This window comes from Heterodontus francisci, chromosome 5, assembly GCF_036365525.1.
Source record: "Heterodontus francisci isolate sHetFra1 chromosome 5, sHetFra1.hap1, whole genome shotgun sequence".
NCBI lineage: Eukaryota > Metazoa > Chordata > Chondrichthyes > Heterodontiformes > Heterodontidae > Heterodontus > Heterodontus francisci.
Genome location: NC_090375.1, coordinates 173,585,481 through 173,606,867, shown reverse-complemented (window position 1 = coordinate 173,606,867; position 21,387 = coordinate 173,585,481). Strand labels below are relative to the sequence as shown.

General features: G+C 46.7%; 1 protein-coding gene across 2 annotated transcripts in view; it reads left to right on the top strand.

Annotated features, from left to right (window-relative positions):
- Positions 1-21,387, top strand: part of LOC137369646 (coiled-coil domain-containing protein 102A-like) — a 698,074-nt gene that overhangs the window by 121,334 nt on the left and 555,353 nt on the right. For both annotated transcript variants that reach the window (XM_068030982.1, XM_068030981.1), the window contains exon 2: positions 5,669-6,353. In XM_068030982.1, coding sequence (XP_067887083.1) covers positions 5,736-6,353 — 618 coding nt within the window. In that variant the 5' untranslated portion in view covers positions 5,669-5,735. The remainder of the gene's footprint in view (positions 1-5,668; positions 6,354-21,387) is intronic.

The following is a 21,387-nucleotide window of genomic DNA, read 5'->3' as shown; positions in this document are numbered from 1 at the left end:
TACTAGCTGAATAACTTTGTATTGGAATATTACAAATTCAGCTTTTTCCAACTGGATTAAGAATGGCAACATTAAGTAATACATTTCAATATGAAAGCCAAATACATTGTAGATGGGCTTAAATATGACTGGTTATGGATAATAATGAAATGAGTGCAATAAATAAATTTGAACCAATTCAAAGAAAACTGTTTCGCTATGAAACATTAGCCTGGGGTTAAGCATGATTTTTCAATGTTAAAACAATTTTTTCTTAGTACAGTACTTAACAAAGAATTCACATTCCTAATTTTTTGTAACACAACAGGACCCTGAATACACAATCATCCTTTGTTTTGTCCTCAACTTCACGCCAGCAGGCCTCTACAAATACAGGCAAGTTCTTTTTCCGAGTTAAAGAGAAAATAAAATGTAAGGGGTACTCAAGAAAAGAGGGAAAGGGATTCACTGACCTCAGATTAACTGAGGCATTTCAGTTACCAACTTCGAGAAATGAATGTGGCCATTGCCAGTCTGATCAGAAGCAACAGACTGGGAACATCCACTGTTGTGTTTTCTTCTTATTCTTTAAACACAAACTCACCAATCACTCAGGTAGGACTGGTAAACTATATTGTGAGCTCTTTATTCGAAGATTACAGTAGTATATAAGATGACATCATATCCTGTCTGATGATGTATACAGATTATGAATATGCTCACTTAAAGACATACTACAACATCTACCATAATAACATCTACATAGTAATAGTGTCCAGGGGTGGCAGTTATCAGGGCACTTCAGAACCTCAAGGGGGAATTTTATTCTGGCAGCGGGGGTCTCAAATCCAGACAAACCGATGCCGAGATCCCCGCGTTGCCTCTTTTCCGGAAGGTCTGCCGAATTTACTGCCAATCAGGAACTTAAGTGGACAGCGGTGGGCCTTCCATAAGATTCGTTGCTGGAAGTCCCGCCCTTGGAGAGCTGCTGGCCAATCAGAAGCCGGAGGTGACTGTATCAGAGGCCGAGGAGCGTCACTGGACCCAGGCCTCAGGTAGGTCAGGCCGGGAAGGGTCTCGCAGGCTGGGGGTCGCGGGGGAGTGTGGGGAGGGGTTTGGCATCAAGGGCAGGGGGGTGGCCCTCAGCGGGCAGGGGGCAGGCCCTCAGCAGGCAGTGACAGGTGGCGGGTGACGGGTCCTTCATTCAAGCACTGTGGCTTTTAATGAGGGATCCCCCGACCTCCCCACCGGAGCCAGGAAGCTGCCGCACGGTTTGTCGTGCCGTGCTTCCCATGCGGTGACAGGACTGCCCGCCGGATGGCTAATTGTGACTGGAGTGGGAAAAGGCCCATAATTGAGGGTTAATTGCCCAGTTAAGGGCCTTAATTGGCAGCAGGTGGGAAGGCCATTCACATGCCTTCCTGCCCCAGACTAAATTTTGGCTGAAACAGGATGGTGGCAGGAACCACCACCTCGCCCCCCCAACCACCCCCGCCCCCATTCCACCCGATTTTTGCTCTCCCCAAATCCAAACGTGCCATGGGGGAGGGCATAAAATTCCCCTCCAGTGCGTCCTAGCATTTGGTTTATTTGGTTTTATCTTCTGCCAAAACATATTCAGGGTCTTAAATAGAGTTTTGTATATAATCCTAAAACTGTCATAGATTGTACCTGAGTGATCAATTGGGATTGAGTAAATTATGTCATTATAACCATTCTAACTTTTCATAGCTCTGAATTTCAGAGCCATGCATGATTATCTTGATCAAATGCAGATCAGGAATTTGTAATGTACTGTACCTTTCAGGAGAGGTTTGATGGATATATGAGGGAGACAGGAATCAAGGGAGCAAGATCTGAAGAGGCAATTGGAATGGGAGGAGGCAGTTGTGGAATAGAACCACCATATGGACCAGTTGAACCTACTGCCCTGTTTCTGTGCTGTAGATTCTAGGTAATGTGTAATAGTGATATGAAAGTGAGAATTAATGATATGATTCTGCAATCTGGCTTTCCCAGTGAGGAGCATTGCAGGGAGAGCATCTTGGGAAAAATTGGGTGAGCAGGCTGTGATTTTCTGCTCATTATGTTAATCGGCAAAAACCATGAACTGTATGATCATGATCCCTGTAAGTGCCAGTCCCTCTTGGGAGTGCTGGGAATCACCCATTAGATCTTTGAGCAGAGTACACAGTGTCATCTTGGCTCAGTTGGTCGGACTTACAGTGTCAGAAGTTTGTGACTTCAAGCCTCACTGCAGGACTTGAGTACACAATTTAGCCTGACACTGTACTGCAGCACTGAGAGAGTGGTGCATTTTCAAGGTGCTGTTATTCAGATGCAACAGTAAATTGAGGCTCCGCTTGACATTTTTGACCCATTTTCAGGTGGGTGTTAAAGATCCTGGGGGGAGCTTTTCCAGGCTCTTGGAGGTAGTTTTGGCGCAGGGGTGGGAGGGTGCGAAAAATTAGAAAAAGTGATGTCGAACAGGAATGCCAATGTGTTCCCGCCTCCTCGTGCTTTTCCCAGAGGCAGCTTTCTGTGCGCTGATAGCATCCTTCCCAACAGCAGCGGGAAGCCAACTGAGGCTGTTAATGAAGCAATTAGCAGACATTTTCTGAGGGCAATGGAGTTTAACCAGTGATCCCTGCAATGTCTGTATCTCGTGAGCTCACAGGAGGCAAGTGCACAGCCGAAGGTCAGACGGCCATGAAAATAATATGCTATCTGCACATTACAGGTGCAAATCGGCAAGCCTGGGGTCATCTGCAGGCAGATACTTGCAATTGCATGATTATCTCCTGGAGATTGGCATCACAGAGAGTGCTGGTGGTGAGAAGTGGCTGCCATTTCCTCCAGCCATTTCACGCCTTCATTTCATCCCTCCCTCACTCATCCCATTCACCTCGGCAGCACTCTCACTGCAGACACAGTGAAGGCTGCTGTGCGCCCTTCCAATCGAGTGTGCTAAATCCCCCTTCCACCTCCTCAACCTGCCCACTGTCTCTAATTGGATGGCGATCCCGGAGGTGCCCTCTTAATTGGACACCTCTCGAAAGATTGTACCGGCAGTCCCACAGTTGCGACAGTCAGGTGCGGGACCCGAAAATGGCCCCGCCATCCAGAAAAAACCTATGGTGGAAAAATTCAGTCCCCTATCTCTGAAATTCTCTGGGATTCTATTGGTCTTCACTGGTAAAACTCCATTGCCCTCAGAAAGTGCCTGTTACTTGCTTCATTAACAACCTCAATTGACTTCCTGCCGCTGCTGGGCAGGATGCTATCAGCGCACAGAAAGTTGCCTCCAGGAAAAGCACGAGGAGGCGGGAACATTTTGGCATTCCTGTCCGACATCACTTTTTCTAATTTACCTCACCCTCCCACCCCTGCGCCAAACCTGCCTCCAAGAGCCTGGAAAAATTCCCTCCAGGATCTTTAACACCCACCTGAAAGACCAGAAATGTCACAAGGTTTACTGTTGCATCCGAATAAGAGCACTTTTGAAAATGCACCACTCTCTCAGTGCTGCACTGCAGTGTCAGGCTAAATTATGTGGTTGAATGCATAGGAAAGCAACATACACAGCCATTTATGCTTTTTCCCTAAGGGGCCTTGCTGGGAGATTGATAGAACTCACGTAATTTTCATGATCCCTGAGGCATCTCTTGAAGGACACCAAGGAGTTCTAGTGCCCTGCTCAACCCATCAGGTATGATACTGGTTGGAGGCCACAAAACAATTATGTTGTCTAGTACAATAGCGGCAAGATTGCTAGGGCCATGACTAAGACTGTATTCATGTGACTATGTACCCCGTGTGACAAACCTCATCATTACAGTAACAGACAGGATTTTCACTCCATCAATGTGCAAATAATCTGTGATTCTCGGCATCAATTCTCGGCAGCTGTTATGGTGCATTTATACTCCAGTTGTCAAGCATTCGTGAAATGTTTTAGAATGAAGTACAAATGGTTAGAAGGCCAAATAATACCCTTTTCCTCTCATGACTAGTAATAACACTATGCAGGACTGCCAGTGGAGCTGAGCAGAGACAGAACTGGCAAATCAGAACAAGTAAGTATTCGGAAAGCAAACAGGAAGATTCAGATTTCTGGTAAGGGCCCGGGGCACTTCTATATGCTCCTAGGCTGCTGCTCCTGTTATGTCTCCACAACTTTTCAAGTCAAAGAGGTGTGGAGGTGAATGCACTGGAGGAGCATTCCAGTGCCCTTAATTACCTCAATTGGCAACAATTTCTGCCCCAACCCAACCTTCCTGAAAATGGCTTGGGTGTGGGATGGTACCAGCAAACCCGCATGCCAGTCGGCGATGCAAAATTACATGTCTGCCTGCCTCAGTTCCCACCGCCATCAGCCTCTGAAAATCCTGCCTAGTGTTTCAGGTCATTGACCTTTTGTCAGAACTTGCAAAAGATAAGAGATGTAATGGGTTTTAAGCAATACAGACACTGGGAAAGGGGGTGGGGGAGGGGAGCAAAGAACAAAAGTGCAGGCCTGTTATAGGGTGGATGACAGGATGACAGAAGGGATGATGATGCAACCAAAAGTGAGTGGTAATAGGCAAAGAAAATAAGCAAAAAAAAAGAGGTGTAGAATTCTTGTCAGTGCCTGGAATTTAGAAAGGGTCTCTTCTCTCCCGCCAAAGTATATTAGTGTCTGGCGAATATTTTGAAATTCATAACCATTACTTTTTAACTCCTTTTGCATTTGCAATTTCAAGTTTTGCAGTAGAAATTAACAGTATGAAGAAGCTCACTCAGAAAATACAATGACACTGGGCATGAAACTTATTTGGTGGTGGGGAGAGAACTAAAGGGCAGATCAGTCAGTCGTGCTGAGATTTCATACTTTATCAGATGCAATTAAAGTCTGCTAAATGTTAAGAGATTGTAGAGCTCTGAGATGCAGAGGGATCTGGATGTCCCAGTGCATGAATTGCAAAAGGTTAGGATGCAGGTACAGCATGTAAATAGGAAAGCTAATAGAATGTTATCATTTATTGTGAGAGAAATTGAATACAAAAATAGGGAGGTTATGCTTCAGTTACACAGGGCATTGGTGAGACCACATCTGGGGTATTGTGTACAGTACTGGTCTCCTTATTTAAGGAAGGATGTAAATGTGTTGGAGGCAGTACAGAGAAGGTTTATTAGACTAATACCTGGAATGGGTGGCCTGTCTTACGAGGAAAGATTAGACAGGCTGGGCTTGTATCCGCTGGAATTTAGAAGAGTAAGAGGCGACTTGATTGAAACATAAAAGATCCTGAGGGGTCTTGACAGGGTGGATGTGGAAAGGATGTTTCCCCTTGTGGGAGAATCTCGAACTAGGGGTCATTGTTTAAAAATAAGGGATCGTCCACTTAAGACAGAGATGAGGAGAAATTTTTCATCTCAGAGGGTCATGAGTCTGTGGAATTCTCTTCCTCAATAGGCAGTGGAAGCAGAGTCTTTGAATACTTTTAAGGCAGAGGTAGAAAGCAGAGGGCCGAATGGCCTACTCCTGCTCCTAATTCACATGCTCATATACAGTGTGTGGTCAAATGATCACAAAAAGCATAGCATCTTAAAAGCTTTGTTTCAAATGGATTTGGAGGCCAGTTACTCTTTCGTTGCTTAAAGTTTTATCTAATAATCTGTACACTTAATCATTTCCTTCTTTTTGTAGGAAATTGAAGATGGAAAGATTTAGCAAGTGATAAAGGAGTTGAGAAAATATTTTTGAAAACGAGATAATGAGCTCAAACCCCATTGCCAAACGAGGAGAAGGGGTACAGACCCCAAAAGTTCAACAGTCTCAAGCAAGACAGCTCTATGGACAGTTTGGGGAAAGCAACCATTCCGAGAGTTTGCTGAGCACCGATTCATCAGTTCAGAGGTTCCAGGCCTTATCTCAATCTGCTTTACCACAGCAACTGACCACACATGTGGGTTTTTGCAGTGACTGGGACAGCATTGAAGGATTATATCATCGGGAGTTGGAAGAGGTTCGGGCCAGAGCTGCTCAGATGGAAAAGACCATGCGCTGGTGGTCTGACTGCACAGCCAACTGGCGAGAGAAATGGAGCAAAGTGAGGGCAGAAAGAAACAAGGCCCGTGAGGATGTGCGACAGATGCGGCAGAAACTGGAGTCAGTCGTGAAGGAGCTAGCTGCTATGAAAAGAGATAAGCAAGAATTATTAAATGAAAATGAGCTACTGAGAAGAGAAGCTAAACCAACAGAAGCTCAGCCAGAGGCCTTATTGGTCAGACTGGAGGAATATGAACTCAATGCTCTGGAACAGGAACCTGTCAAAGATATTAAAAATAATAATCTATCATCCCCAAATAAATTCGCTGGCTCACCAAAGAAGGTATGTGAGACAAAAGCTCTGCTCAAGCATAAAGTGGTGATGTAAAAGCATATTTAGATTTGAATCTATATACAACATAAAAATAGAATGTTCTGAACTACTTTTACTTGCCCCGGCCCCCCATTCTCCTGCCCCCATACCTACCTTACTCTCCTCTCCTGTGAATTCTGGCGTATCTTTCCATAAGCACTGATTACCCTGGGTTGTGAGTGATGACAGATTATTTGATCCATGAGGTATTACAACCAAGCCATCTGCATGCCTGTTCCAGCAAATGTTACTTGAAGTAAGTAAAGCCAACAACTGTGACTGATTTTGCTCTCCCTAGCCCAGTTAATTATAACAGCCATACATGGGATTAGGTGGGCAGCTAGTTTTTTTCAGCTGGTGCTGGCACGATGGGCTGAATGGCCTCCTTCTGTGCCGTAAATTTTCTCTGTTTCTACGTCTGCCTTGCTGAGATCAGCAAACTCAAGCACAGACCTGAAATTGAACCTGGGACCTCTATAGCTCAGTCAATCACAGCATAAGCACTTGAAGCAATTTTCCATGAATGTAACCAGTGATATATTAAAGCTTATAGTACACAATAATCAGTAGCTGACTCTGGTATCTATTAAACAGAAACATATAATTATACAGGAGATGTAGATCTTTTTCATAGTCAACATATATCTTTTTTTATACATGTACTAGGAGAATACTAGATCCTCTATCAGTAATGAGGGAGGCAACACAATTTTACCCTCACATATAGGATATGTGCGGCTGCATCTTACAAGCTCGCGCTGATCTCAGTGGCGAGCTTCAAAGATGGTGGCCCACACGCACGGGCTTTACTCTGTGGAGCCACCGCAATATTACACGTGGCGGCTCACTTACATGGCCAGGGCGGACTGTTCCCCCCCCCCGCCCCACCCGATGACGATGACTATTGCGCAGGTGCCGACACCATTTTTAAAGGGCTTTGAACCCTTACCTTTCATTTGAATTTTTAAAGGAATAGTGAGTCGCAATTTATTCAAACAAATTAAATAAATTTTCCTATCCCCGCTCCCCCCCCCCACAATAACCGAACACTTCATTCCTTGCCCTCTTCCCCCTCCCCACCAAAATACTTACCTTGTGCACCTGACCTTCCCCCCCCTCAAAGGTCACAAACTTTTATCTTTAAGCCTTCCCACCATCTCCGACACCAATCATATCAGTTTGACCCCCTGCCCCCCTCCCGCACTGAGATACTTACCTGCTCCCCCCTCTCTACCAGTGTTACGTCTCTGATCATTGGACGGAGATCCAAAGGTGCGGGAGTGCCAACCACCGGCACAAATATCGCACTGGGACCAATGGTGGGAGTGGGTAAGTGTTTAATTCATTACCTTTAATAAATTAAAATATTTAAATTTTGATGCTGCCACTGAGCGGCAGGGTGCCGCCACGAGGCCTCGCTGCTGCCAGCAGTATGGGGCCAGGCCTTCCCGGTGTTGAGGCCCATGGCAGCCTCACCCGGAGGCATTTTCCGGGACCCCCACCACAACCCCCGACGTCAGGGTGTCGGTAAAGTCAAGCCCGTGGTAAACACAACTTACCATAGAATAACACACATGCACAAATGTCATGCACTAATCAGGCAATTTCAACCATGAGGGAACTGTCAACTATTATATGATAATGTATGTCTTATCATTACTATATTTCCCTTTAGATTGTAAATGTATTCTTTACTTTTTTTGGCAAATTAATGTAGAACTCAGCTGCTGGAAAGACCATTCTCAAGAAACATTTTTGCATGACTGTTGTAAATTTGTGGATTTGTTATTGCATTTCTGATTGTGGTCAGTGTTTTGAATTACTAACGGCTACCTAAGTAAAAACAGTGATTTATTCCTGTGCCTTGCATCAGGTAATGTTTATCCATTATGTTTGTCTGGTAACTTATTAATAGAAAATGGTTTGAAGCTATATAGATAAAAGATTTAACCCAGCCCACCTGGTGGGAATGGTGTGGGCAGGTTGTTAAAATGGCACTCAGATGGAAGCCAGTAGATTCCTGAAGTTTTCCGACCCCCATCATTTTAACTCCAGGGTTTTCCAGCAGTGCATAGGCCAACAGCCACAGGAAGATGGGGGCCGAATTAATATGTGAAATCCAAGCCAGATTGATACCATCAGTGACCTGCCACATGTTGCAAAATCCCCTCGCGAAATTCTCAACCTTATCCATCCTGCTCCTGCCCTAGGTTAAAATAGAGGCTTTAGATTCTATAGAATACTGTGTTAAATGCTGCAGTTAGTCATTTGTATTTTTCATTATTATGTTATTAAGTTTGCTGCTGCTTTCACATGCGTTTAAGTCTTCAGAAGAAGGAATTTTCCTCCACACAAGATCAGGTGGCAGGTTGTTCAACCTTGCCTGTCTAAGAGCGAAGACCAAAGTATGGAAAGTCCTCAGCAGGGACCTCCTCTTTGCTGATGATGCTGCATTAACATCTCACACTGAAGAGTGTCTGCAGAGACTCATCGACAGGATTGTGGCTGCCTGCAATGAATTTGGCCTAACCATCCGCCTCAAGAAAACGAACATCATGGGACAGGACGTCAGAAATGCTCCATCCATCAATATCGGCAACCATGCTCTGGAAGTGGTTCAAGAGTTCACCTACCTAGGCTCAACTATCACCAGTAACCTGTCTCTCGATGCAGAAATCAACAAGCGCATGGGAAAGGCTTCCACTGCTATGTCCAGACTGGACATGAAAGTGTGGTAAAATGGCGCACTGACACGGAACACAAAAGTCCGAGTGTATCAAGCCTGTGTCCTCAGTACCTTGCTCTACGGCAGCGAGGCCTGGACAACGTATGTCAGCCAAGAGCGACGTCTCAACGCATTCCATCCTCGCTGCCTCCGGAGAATCCTTGGCATCAGGTGGCAGGACCGTGTCTCCAATGCAGAAGTCCTTGAGGCGGCCAACATCCCCAGCATATACACCCTACTGAGCCAGCGGCGCTTGAAATTGCTTCAAAGCAGAACCCCATTCGGCCAATGGTCACAGACATAGACCATGGGCAGGATTTTTAGGTCCCACCAAAGGCCAGTTGTTAAGGTGCTCATTGAGAGCTCGTTGAGGGCGAGTTTGGGAGTTTGGTGGGGTGCACGGGTTGCACACAGGATCAGGGGCAGACCAGGTGCATGGAGGCGACAGCACAGTGGGGAGGCAGTCATGGTTGCACCATCAACTTAGGTGGGCCCATAAAAGGGAGCATGGCTGAGAGGGGCACTCAGCTATTGGCATACAGGTGGCATTGGATGTGCACAGGTTGTGGGGAGAGTAGTCTGTACGTGCTCAGGCAGTGCAGGGGTCATCACTCACCTGGCATCTCGGGGGCATAAGAGAAGGGGGTGAGGCACCCAGACATTGTTTGGAATCTAGCTGTGCAAGGAGGGCAATAGCTGGGAGTGTGGCAATGAGGAGCAACATCCTCAGGAGCAGAGGCGGAGTCCTAGATATGATGAGGGAAATGGAGAGGCACAAGGAGCAGGAAGGCAATGGAGGCTATACCCTCAGCATAGGATCTGCCGCTGAAGACGGAGATACCTCAACTTGTCGGAGAACTAGTGCCTCAGGAGTCTGAGCCTGTCCAGGCAGATGGTCACTGAGATTTGTGCCTTTGTCGTGGAAGACCTCACACCTCACTGCACTGCTTGCCATGCCTTGCCAATAGCCATCAAAACCTCTGTGGCCTTGAACTTCATCGCCTCTGGCACCTTTCAAGGATCCACAGTGGCCTTTGGTGGCATTTCACAAACAGTTGCATCTCGCAGGTCACTGATGCCCAACTTGCGAGAGCTGGGCAGTACATACAATTCCAGACAGATGCGGCTTTGCAGGCACGAAGGACAGTGGGATTTGCCTCCACTGCTGAAGTCCTGCAGGTGCAGTGCATCATCGATTGCAGCCATGTGGCCATCAAGGCACCAAGTGACTGGCCAGTGAGATTCATCAGCAGGAAGAGCTTCCACTCCCTCGACGTTCAACAGGTCTGCCACACAACATGGGCTTCCACCATGTGTGCGCTCGCTTTCCTGGCAGCTGCCATGACTTCTTCATCCTCCAGCAGTCCAGGGTGCCACAGCTCTTCATTCCACCCCTCAAATTCCGTGGATGGATTCTAGGGGACTTTGGTTATCTCTTGGCTACTCACCCCTTTACAAGACCCCGAGATGCTACAACTGAAGACATCTCCTCACAAGGACCACCATTGTGCAGGCCATCAGGCTTCTGAAGCTGCAGATCCAGTGCCTGGACTGGTTAGCTGGTACTCTGCAGTACACTTCTGCAAGGGTCTCACACATTGTGGTGGTCTGCTGCACTCTCCATTACATGGCACTCCAGAGAGGTGTGGACCTTGAAGAGGGTGAGGCCCTGGAAGGACATAGCTCATCAGAGGAGGAGCAGGACATGGAAGAGGATGAGGAGGAGGAAGATGCAGAACACAGAGGTGTCCCAGCTACACAGGGAGGTAGCCAGGACTGGTGCAGGACTCAAAGGTCTCGTCAGGATGCTATTAACACCAGGAATCATCTGCTCCAGGCACGTTTCAGCTGAGTCCTTCTAACCCAGGTGGGCAGCATGGTCTAGAATTTATTTATTTATTTATTTAGAGGTGACCCTTCGGCCCCCCAAGTCTGTGCCGACCATCAACCACCCATTTAAACTAATCCTACATTAATCCCATTACCCTTTCATGTCCCCACCTTTCCTCAATTCCCCTACCACCTACCTATACTAGGGGCAATTTATAATGACCAATTTACCTATCAACCTGCAAGTCTTTGGCTGTGGGAGGAAACCAGAGCACCCGACAAAAACCCACGCGGTCACAGGGAGAACTTGCAAACTCACCACAGGCAGTACCCAGAATCGAACCCAGGTCGCTGGAATGGTAAGGTTGTGGTGCTAACCACTGCGCCACTGTGCCACCCATAATTGACTTTGAGCTGCCCGTGAGAGCACCTCGATTGAAGATGCAGTCTGGTAAAGATCCACTCTTACCGCCAGTGAATAATCCACGTCTGTCCATAGTTTTCAATGTCCCCCTTCAAGGACCCTTGCTCTCTTCACTACTTCATCCCTCTTTTCCAGATCACTGTTAAAGCATGGAAGCTCAAATGTCTGGCATCATGTGTCAATATTTACATTGTGTTGAATAAGAGAAAATGTATACATTTACAAGAGAAGCAAACCCCAGTGAATCATTCGGTAATCTGCCCGACACTGTGGCCTCCGTTCTTGGCCACTTCTACGTGGTTCTCCCTTTGTGGCCTACATGAGGTGGAGGCAGCCTGCTCGCTTGCCTCTGCTTGCAGCTGAGATGCTCATAGTGGTCATCCTCATTATGGAGGTGCCCGTGGCGGCACCTCCAGACGCTGCTGCATCGGTGTCAATGCAGGCACAGTCTATGTCACTGGGCCCTGCTGTATATATGATCCCTCAGCCAGAGGGCCAAGGTGGCTGATGATGATGATGAAGCCCTGTGATGGGTGGCACCCTCATCCTCATCCTCCTCAGTGACAGCCTCAGCCCTTGGCTGGTTCCAGATGGCTGGAGGGGACCACCAGCTGGGGCGCAACTGGCATCCACTCCAAATATCTCTGCACCACCAGTGCCACTGACTGATCAATGGTACAGTGTAAGGCATGTATTCTGTGCATGCCAGTCCACTGCTCCTGGATCTATTCAGAGTGCTGCCATGTATAGCTCTCCATGAGGTTGGTCACTGTCTCAGTGGAGGAGCTCATGCACTCAAAGCCCTGAGCCTTGGTGGCTGCACATGAGCTGAGTGGACTCCTCCATTTTCAGCCCATGACCCCACACCGCCTCATGGAACTCTGACATGTGGGAACACATCTGTTGCTGCTGGTCTAAGTGGAACCTCCTTTCTTATGACTCCCAATGCCCTGCATCTGTTCCCAGCTGCCCACAGTTACCTCTGGCTCTCTTACCTCCTCCTGCTCACTATTGCACGTGCTCATCATCCCGTGCAACCTGATCGAAACACACATGAGAACCCACCGAGTTGACTGTATCTGAGCTGGTGGAGGGTGTGCTTATAAGATGTGATGGCATTTGCTCTGATGTCTCTGCTTCCAGTGCTTGGCCTGGTGCTGCCGCAGGACTCTGTCCCACCCTCTCCATGTCAGAACCTGCGAAAGACACAAAAAGAGATTATGAGAACTGGCCTTGGAGAGCAGAAATTCCCTAGATTCTGGAAAGGACCCAGTGGATTGGAAAACTGCAAATGTAACACCTCTATCAAGAAAGGAGGGAGACAGAAAACAGGAATCTATAGGCTAGTTAGCCTAACATCTGCCATTGGGAAACTGCTAGAATCTGTTATTAAGGAAGTAGTAGTAGGACATTTAGAAAATCAAGATACAATTGGCAGAGTCAGCATGGTTTTATGAAAGGGAAATCGTGTTTGACAAATTTATTAGAGTTCTTTGAGGATGGAACAAGCAGGGTGGATAAAGGGGAACCATAGATATAGTGTATTTGGATTTCCAAAAGGCATTTGATAATTGCCACTGTAATGGTCCTGTAGTTTTTGTTTTTCTCAGGGGAATATGTGGTGTGTCTTTAAGGCTGGAAAAGGATAAGTACTGCTTTAAGAACCAGCAAGCCTTAGGAGTTGGAGAAAGTGCATTTTTGGTTGCCGTTGGATACAGCCATTTGGAGACTGCGATTCAAAGGCTGCATTCTCGTTACCTTGGATACAGCCACTTGGACTGAGCATCAAGCGATACATTTGTTACAATTCAATTTTGAACTGGCTTTATAGTTAAAGACTGTCTGTTCTAACAGAACACAGACAGACAGCTGGTGTAAGCACCTGAAAAAAGAGCTCTCAGCCATTTAAACTGAAGGAAGAGAATTTAGTCTGTTTAATTATTATTATCTCTCAAAATTCTAAAAAAGTCAAGCCCAAACAGAGATCTCTGATAATTTAAACTGAAGGAAAGGAAGCTAGTCTGTGACAATCATTTATCCCTCCAAAACTCTAAAGTCAGATTGATTCTGTTGGAAGTGTTTGAAAGTTGTTAATTGTTGAAATCCATCGCTGGAAGGAAAGCATCACTTACTGCTGGAATTAGACTACGGACTGTTCTACTGTTGAAGAACCTTTTTTCCCTGTCGGGTGGCTGTGAGAACTTCATGCAACATTGGACTGTAAATTTGCAAGGACTCTAATTTTTTCTACCTTCACAATGTTTAAGAATTTTGTTTTTTTAATTAAACAGTTAATTTGTTGATTTAAAGACACCTGGTTTGGTTAGCCTCATTTGGGTTAATAGATGGTACAATTTGGCTGCTTCTTTCTTTAATTTGGAAAGTTTAAAATGATAGGAGATCTGTGGAGGGATGGGATTGAATTAACAGTGTGTTTCTCCCACCACAATCAGAATCGCATATTTTGATTGGGGGCTTTGACTGGAGCGGTCGGTCATAACATCACGTAGAAGGTTACTACACAAGATAAGAGCTCATGGTATTGGTGGTAATATATTAGCATGGATAGAGCATTGGCTAACTAACAGGAAACAGAGAGTTGGGATAAATGGGACATTTTCAGTTTGACCAACTGTAACTAGATTAACTTAAATTAGGTGACCAATGGAATGGAGTTTGAAAGTAGGGAAGACTTACTCCGACTGTACAGAGTGCTGATGAGATTACACCTGGAGTACTGCATACAGTTTTGGTCACCACAGGGATCAGTTCTGATTTACAATCTTTGTTAGTGACTTGGATGAAGGGACTGAATGTATTGTAGCTAAATTTGCTGACAATAAAAAGATAGGTAGGAAAGCAAGTTATGAGGAACGACTGCAAAGGGATATAGATAGGTTAAGGGAGTGGGTAAAACATTGGCAAATGGAGTACAATGTGGGAAAATGTGAAGTTGTCCACTTTGGCAGGAAGCATATGTCAGGCAAACCCCACCTGCCAAGACTGAGGTACACATTATTTCGCCACATGAACATTTAAACATAAAAAATTGCAACCTCGAACTGGAAAGACATTTGCATAGTACCAGACAATGTGGAAACAAAGGGAGCCAATCCATGTTCCTCCAATACACAGAAGTGGTCAGACCAGTTTTGGTCACATGACTGACTGGCTGTTGCAGAGTTTTTGAACTCTCAAACAAAGGAATTGCCAGAGAACGCTGCGTGCTCAAGGACTGAGAACACCCCCTCTCCTGCCTGCCTGCTCATCTCTCAGGGAACTGAAACCATTGAAGACACGTGAAACTAAAAGAGAAAGGTTTCCTATGTGAACAAGGTTTTAAGAAGACGTATCCTGGGCCCTAACGAAACGCAAGACCAAATCTTCAATCAAGGACTACAGCAAGCTCGAGAAACAGTAACAAGATATTGCCTCAAACTGTGCTCCTTATCTTTTCTTCTCTTTTCTGTCCCTATTTTATATTGCGTGTGCATGCTGGTGTGAGCGCATCTTATATCCGTAGGCGTGAACCGTATTAGAGGTTAAGTTTAAGGTTTAATAAGTTTCACCTTTCTGCTTTAAACCAAGAAAACCTGTTTGTGCTCAGTTCTTTGCCTGATAATTGGAAACTGTGAACAAGGATTCACAAAGGGGGAGCTCAAAACACAGTGTGTTTAAAATTAAACCCTGTTACAATAAGACCAGGTGAAGGCAGCAAGAGACCCCTAGACACATTGCTCACCTGGTCGTAACACAGAAAAGCAGTATATTACTTAAATGGAGAGAGAGTGTAGAATGCTGCAGTACAGAGGGACCTGGGTGTCCTTGTACATGAATCACAAAAAGTTAGCATTCAGGTGCAGCAAGTAATTAGGAAGGTAAATGGAATGTTGACCCTAATTGCAAGGAGAACGGAGTTTTGAAAGTAAGGAAGTATTGTTCCTACTGGATAGGGAGCTGATGAGATCATACCTGGAGTACTGAATACAGTTTTGGTCACCTAATTTAAGGAGGGAAACAACTTGCATTGAAGGCAGTTCAGAGCAGGTTCACTAGGTTAATTTCCAGGCTGAAGGTGTTGTTTCATGAGGAAAGGTTGAGTAGTTTGGGCCTATACTCACTGGAGTTTAGAAGAATGAGAAGTGATCTTATAAAAATGTATAAGACTGTGAGCGGGCTTGACAGGGTAGATGCTGAGAGGGTGTTTCCCCCCGTGGGGGAATCTAGAACTTGGGGGCACAGTTTCAAAATAAGGGGTTACCCTTTTAAGATGGAGATGAGGAGGAATTTCTTCTCTCAGAGGGTCGGTAATCTTTGGAATTCTCTTCCCCAGAGAGCAGTGAAGGCAGGGTCATTGAATATATTCAAGGCTGAGTTAGACAGATTTTTGATCTACAAGGGAGTCAAGGGCTATGGGCAGGCAGGAAAGTGAAGTTAAGGCCACAAACAGATCAGCCATGATTTTACTGAATAGCAGAGCAGGCTTGAGGGGCTGGATGGCCTACTCCTGCTCCTATTTCTTATATTCTTATGCCTCTGCAGTGCTGAGGCTCCCCAGTGCAACTGAGTTTTTGGCATGCTGTCAGAAGGGCACTGCACCCCTTCAACAATAGATTGCGATATCTTTTCACCCTCTCCACCAGAAATGTCCATCTCGTCTTCCCTGACTTGCTCCTGGAGGAGCCACCCTTGCCAGTTCCATGGCTCCCTCCTCCATGGCAGGGACAATGTGCAGATGGGGCACTTCTCCTCCTGTCAATGCCCTTTCTCGGGCATTATGAGCCCTTTTCTCCTGCAAGGACAGAAAAGAGAGAGAGATAAGGCACCTGACCTCTGTGACCAATGCCAGCAGCTCATTGACATAGGAAGCTGCATGTATCAGTACTGGCAAGTTCTCCAGGGTGGTATGGCTCTGAGCCTTGCTGAGGGTTCAGTAAATATCCTGGGCACACATTCCTCCCATGTTCAGGAGCAGCATGCTCAGCTCGTGTGTCTGCTCGAGGTTGAAAACCCAGAGGCATGTCATCAGGGTCTGGCATTGCACTCATCATGCCAGAGTTAGGAAGGTCATTGAACCTTTTCTAGTACTGGTCCCAGTTGCTCCTCACCACACTTCATCTGCTAATATTATCAGCAACCTCAATCCATGTCTGCTTGGTTTGGGAGGGTGGCCTTCTCCTGCCACCCTCCGGAAAGGGGACCTCTCTTCTCTTCCTCACCCCCTCAAGGAGGACCTCCAAGTCAGCGCCAGTGAAACATGGGGCAAGCATACCCTGGGCGCCAGTCTCTGCCTTTCTTCTCCCAATCACTACTGCATTCATTCATTCAATCAAACAGTAGTCACTGTAATGGCTGCTATGGTGTGTTTTATTCAAGCCCACACTTGCTTAATCCAGCCTCCATTTCTGCCCCCGCAGCTGCTAATTAGTCGCCCAACTCGCCCTACAGGCGAAAATCAGGGGCTGTGACTGCTTCCCCCGCTGGGGCAGGTTTGGGTCCCAGAAGCGATCTCAATATTGGTTTCCTGACTCCGGAAGGAACATCAGGCCCCATGTCTCAAATTGTGGGGACAGGGTATTTTACATAATTGGGACAGGCTCCTGCCACCTATCCTGATAAGCCCTTGAAAGGTGGCTCCCTATGCTCTCCTTGAGCTGAGGAAAAAAAATTCTCGATAAGGATCTTCAGCTTCAGTTGGAGCCAGGAGTCTTGTAAACTAAGGTAATCAGGTAATAAGGTTAATAAGGGGAGGCGGTGGCGGAGTGGTATTGTCACTGGACTAGTAACCCAGAGATCCAGGGTATTGCTCTGGGGACATGGGTTCAAATCCCACCACAGCAGAAGGTGGAATTTGAATTCCATTAATAAATCTGGAATTAAAAAGCTGGTCTAATGATGGCCATGAAACCATTGTCATTTGTTGTAAAAACCCATCTAATGTCCTTTAGGGAAAGAAATCTGTTGTCCTTACCTGGTCTGGCCTACACGTGACTCCAGACCCGCAGCAATGTGGTTGACTCTTACATGTCCTAGCAAGCCACTCAATTGTATCTAAACGTTACAAAATCAATAAAAAGGAATGAAACCGGACGGACCACCCGGCATCGACCTAGGCACTGGAAACGACAATGGCAAACCCAGCCCTGTCGACCCTGCAAAGTCCTCCTTACTAACATCTGGGGGCTTGTGCCAAAGTTGGTAGAGCTATCCCACAGAGTAGTCAAGAAACAGCCTGACGCAGTCATACTCACGGAATCATACCTGACAGACAATGTCCCAGACACTGCCATCACCATCCCTGGGTATGTCCTGTCCCACCGGCAGGACAGACCCAGCAGAGGTAGCGGGACAGTGGTATACAGTAGGGAGGGAATTGCCCTGGGAGCCCTCAACATAGACTCTGGACCCCATGAAGTCTCATGGCATCAGGTCAAACATGGGCAAGGAAACGTCCTGCTGATTACCACCTACCACCCTCCCTCAGCTGATGAATCAGTACTTCTCCATGTTGAACACCACTTGGAGGAAGCATTAAGGGTGGCAAGAGAACAGAATGTACTCGGGGTGGGGGACTTCAATGTCCATCACCAAGAGTGACTTGGTAGCACCACTACTGACCGAGCTGGCCGAGTCCTAAAGGACATATCTGCAAGACTGGGTATGCAGCAGGTGGTGAGGGGAAAACATACTTGACCTCGTCCTCACCAATCTGCCTGCCACAGATGCATCTGTCCATGACTGTTGGTAGGAGTGACCACTGCACAGTTGTTGTGGAGACGAAGTTCCGCCTTCACATTGAGGATACCCTCCTTTGTGTTGTGTGGCACCACCACCGTGCTGAATGGGATAGATTTCGAACAGATGTAGCAATGCAAAACTGGGCATCCATCAGGCGCTGTGGGCCATCAGCAGCAGCAGAATTGCACTCAACCACAATCTGTAACCTCATGGCCCAGCATATCCCCCACTCTACCATTACCATCAAGCCAGGAGACCAACCCTGGTTCAATGAAGAGTGCAGGAGGGCATTCCAGGAGCAGCACCAGGCATACCTCAAAATGAGGTGTCAACCTGGTGAAGCTACAACATAGGACTATCTGCGTGCAAAACTGCGTAAGGAGCATGCGATAGACAGAGCTTAGCGATCCCATAACCAATGGATCAGATCTAAGCTCTGCAGTCCTGCCACATCCAGCCGTGAATGGTGGTGGACAATTAAACAACTAACTGGAGGAGTTGGCTCCACAAATATCTCCATCCTCAATGATGGGGGAGCCCAGCACATCAGTGCGAAAGATAAGGCTGAAGCATTTCCACCAATCTTCAGCCAGAAGTGCTGAGTTGATGATCCATCTTGGCCTCCTCCTGAAGTCCCCAGCATCACAGATGCCAGACTTCAGCCAATTCGATTCACTCCGTGTGATATCAAGAAACGACTGAAGGCACTGGATACTGCAAAGGCTATGGGCCCTGACAATATTCCGGCAATAGTACTGAAAACCTGTGCTCCAGAACTTGCCGCACCCCTAGCCAAGCTGTTCCAGTACAGCTACAACACTGGCATCTACCATGCAATGTGGAAAATTGCCCAGGTATGTCCTGTACACAAAAAGCAGGACAAGTCCAACCCGGCCAATTACCGCCCCATCAACCTACTCTCAATCATCAGTAAAGTGATGGAAGGTGTTATCAACAGTGCCATCAAGCAGCACTTGCTTAGCAATAACCTGCTCAGTGACGCTCAGTCTGGGTTCCGCCAGGGCCACTCAGCTCCTGACCTCATCACAGCCTTGGTTCAAAGATGGAAAAAAGAGCTGAACTCAAGAGGTGAGGTGAGAGTGACTGCCCTTGACATCAAGGCAGCATTTGACCGTGTATGGCATCAAGGAGCCCTAGCAAAACTGAGGCCAATGGGAATCAGGGGAAAAACCCTCCGCTGGCTGGAGTCATACCTAGCACAAAGGAAGATGGTTGTGGTTGAACAAAGAACAAAGAAAATTACAGCACAGGAACAGGCCCTTCGGCCTTCCAAGCCTGCGCCGATCCAGATCCTCTATCTAAACCTGTCGCCTATTTTCTAAGGGTCTGTATCTCTTTGCTTCCTGCCCATTCATGTATCTGTCTAGGTACATCTTAAAAGACGCTATCGTGCCCGCGTCTACCACCTCCGCTGGCAACGCGTTCCAGGCACCCACCACCCTCTGCGTAAAGAACTTTCTACGCATATTGTTGGAGGTCAATCATCTGAGCTCCAGGACATCACTGCAGGAGTTCCTCAGGGTAGTGTCCTAGGCCCAACCATCTTCAGCTGCTTAATCAATGACCTTCCTTCAATCATAAGGTCAGATGTGGGGATGTTCGCTGATGATTGCACAATGTTCAGCACCATTCGTGACTCCTCAGATACTGAGGCAGTCCGTGTAGAAATGCAGCAAGACTTGGACAATATCCAGGCTTGGGCTGATAAGTGGCAAGTAACATTTGCGCCACACAAGTGCCAGGCAATGACCATCTCCAACAAGAGAGAATCTAACCATCTCCCCTTGACATTCAATGGCATTACCATTGCTGAATTCCCCACTATCAACATCTTAGGGGCTACCATTGACCAGAAACTGAACTGGAGTAGCCATATAAATCCCGTGGCTACAAGAGCAGATCAGAGGCTAGGAATCCTGCGGCGAGTAACTCAACTCCTGACTCCCCAAAGCCTGTCCACCACCTACAAGTCACAAGTCAGGAGTGTGATGGAATACTCTCCACTTGCCTGGATGGGTGCAGCTCCAACAACACTCAAGAAGGTCGACACCATCCAGGACAAAGCAGCCCGCTTGATTGGCACCCCATCTACAAACATTCACTCCCTCCACCACCGACGCACAGTGGCAGCCGTGTGTACCATCTACAAGATGCACTGCAGCAATGCACCAAGGCTCCTTAGACAGCACCTTCCAAACCTCTACCAACTAGAAGGACAAGGGCAGAAAATGCATGGGAACACCACCACCTGCAAGTTCCCCTCCAAGTCACACACCACCCTAACTTGGAACTATATCGCCATTCCTTCACTGTTGCTGGGTCAAAATCCTGGAACTCTCTTCCTAACAGCACTGTAGATGTACCTACCCCACATGGACTGCAGCGGTTCAAGAAGGCAGCTCACCACCACCTTCGCAAGGACAATTAGGGATGGGCAATAAATGCTGGCATAGCCAGCGATGCCCACATCCCATGAATGAATTTTTTAAAAAATACCGTCTTGGATAAATTACCTTCGTCTGGTAAAAGTTTGGGAATTTTAAAAGGCCTCAGCAGAACTCATGCCACATGTCAGCTGGTGAGAGTTATGTTGAGACCTTATAATGGGTAGAATGAGTGAATTCCTGAGGTAGCTCAGGAACTCTGTCAAACAGATCCCCTAGATAGAGGAGGGAGGGAGGGCAGAGGACTCACCTTCTCCCTCTGCCAACGTAAAATGGGAAACACGAAGAATGAGTGAGAATTTAGGTGGCACCAAGTTGCACTCCACATTCAGCTGCTTGCTCTCCAACCTTGTCCAGACTAGAATTTCTGGCCCTTACTGTCTTAACATAAGAATTTTGGCAAATGTTTTAGTTTGGGAGAGAAAAGAGCCTGAAGAACAATGAGCCATTTTTACTACTACGGCGTTCCATGTAGACGACATGATGATGTTAGTTTTATTGTGATTTACATTGTGCCATTCGTAAACAAATAAGAAAAGTTCACCAAACATTATTGCATGGAATCTTTAAATTAACTGAACAAATTTGAGAAGGCGCTAAGGCAGCAGTTAAATTAATACTTCAGAGAGTTTAGTCGGAACACTTGGACAGGAAATGGCCAGTGTTTTGCCAACAGTATTCCATAGTAATGGATTAAATCTGCACAAAGCATTCGCAAATATAAGTACAGATGAGGGCCACCTTCCACCCCTTCTTACACATCCTTCTGCAGATGGTCTGTATGGTCTCTCATTACAATGTCTAACTGGTGCTTGAATTATT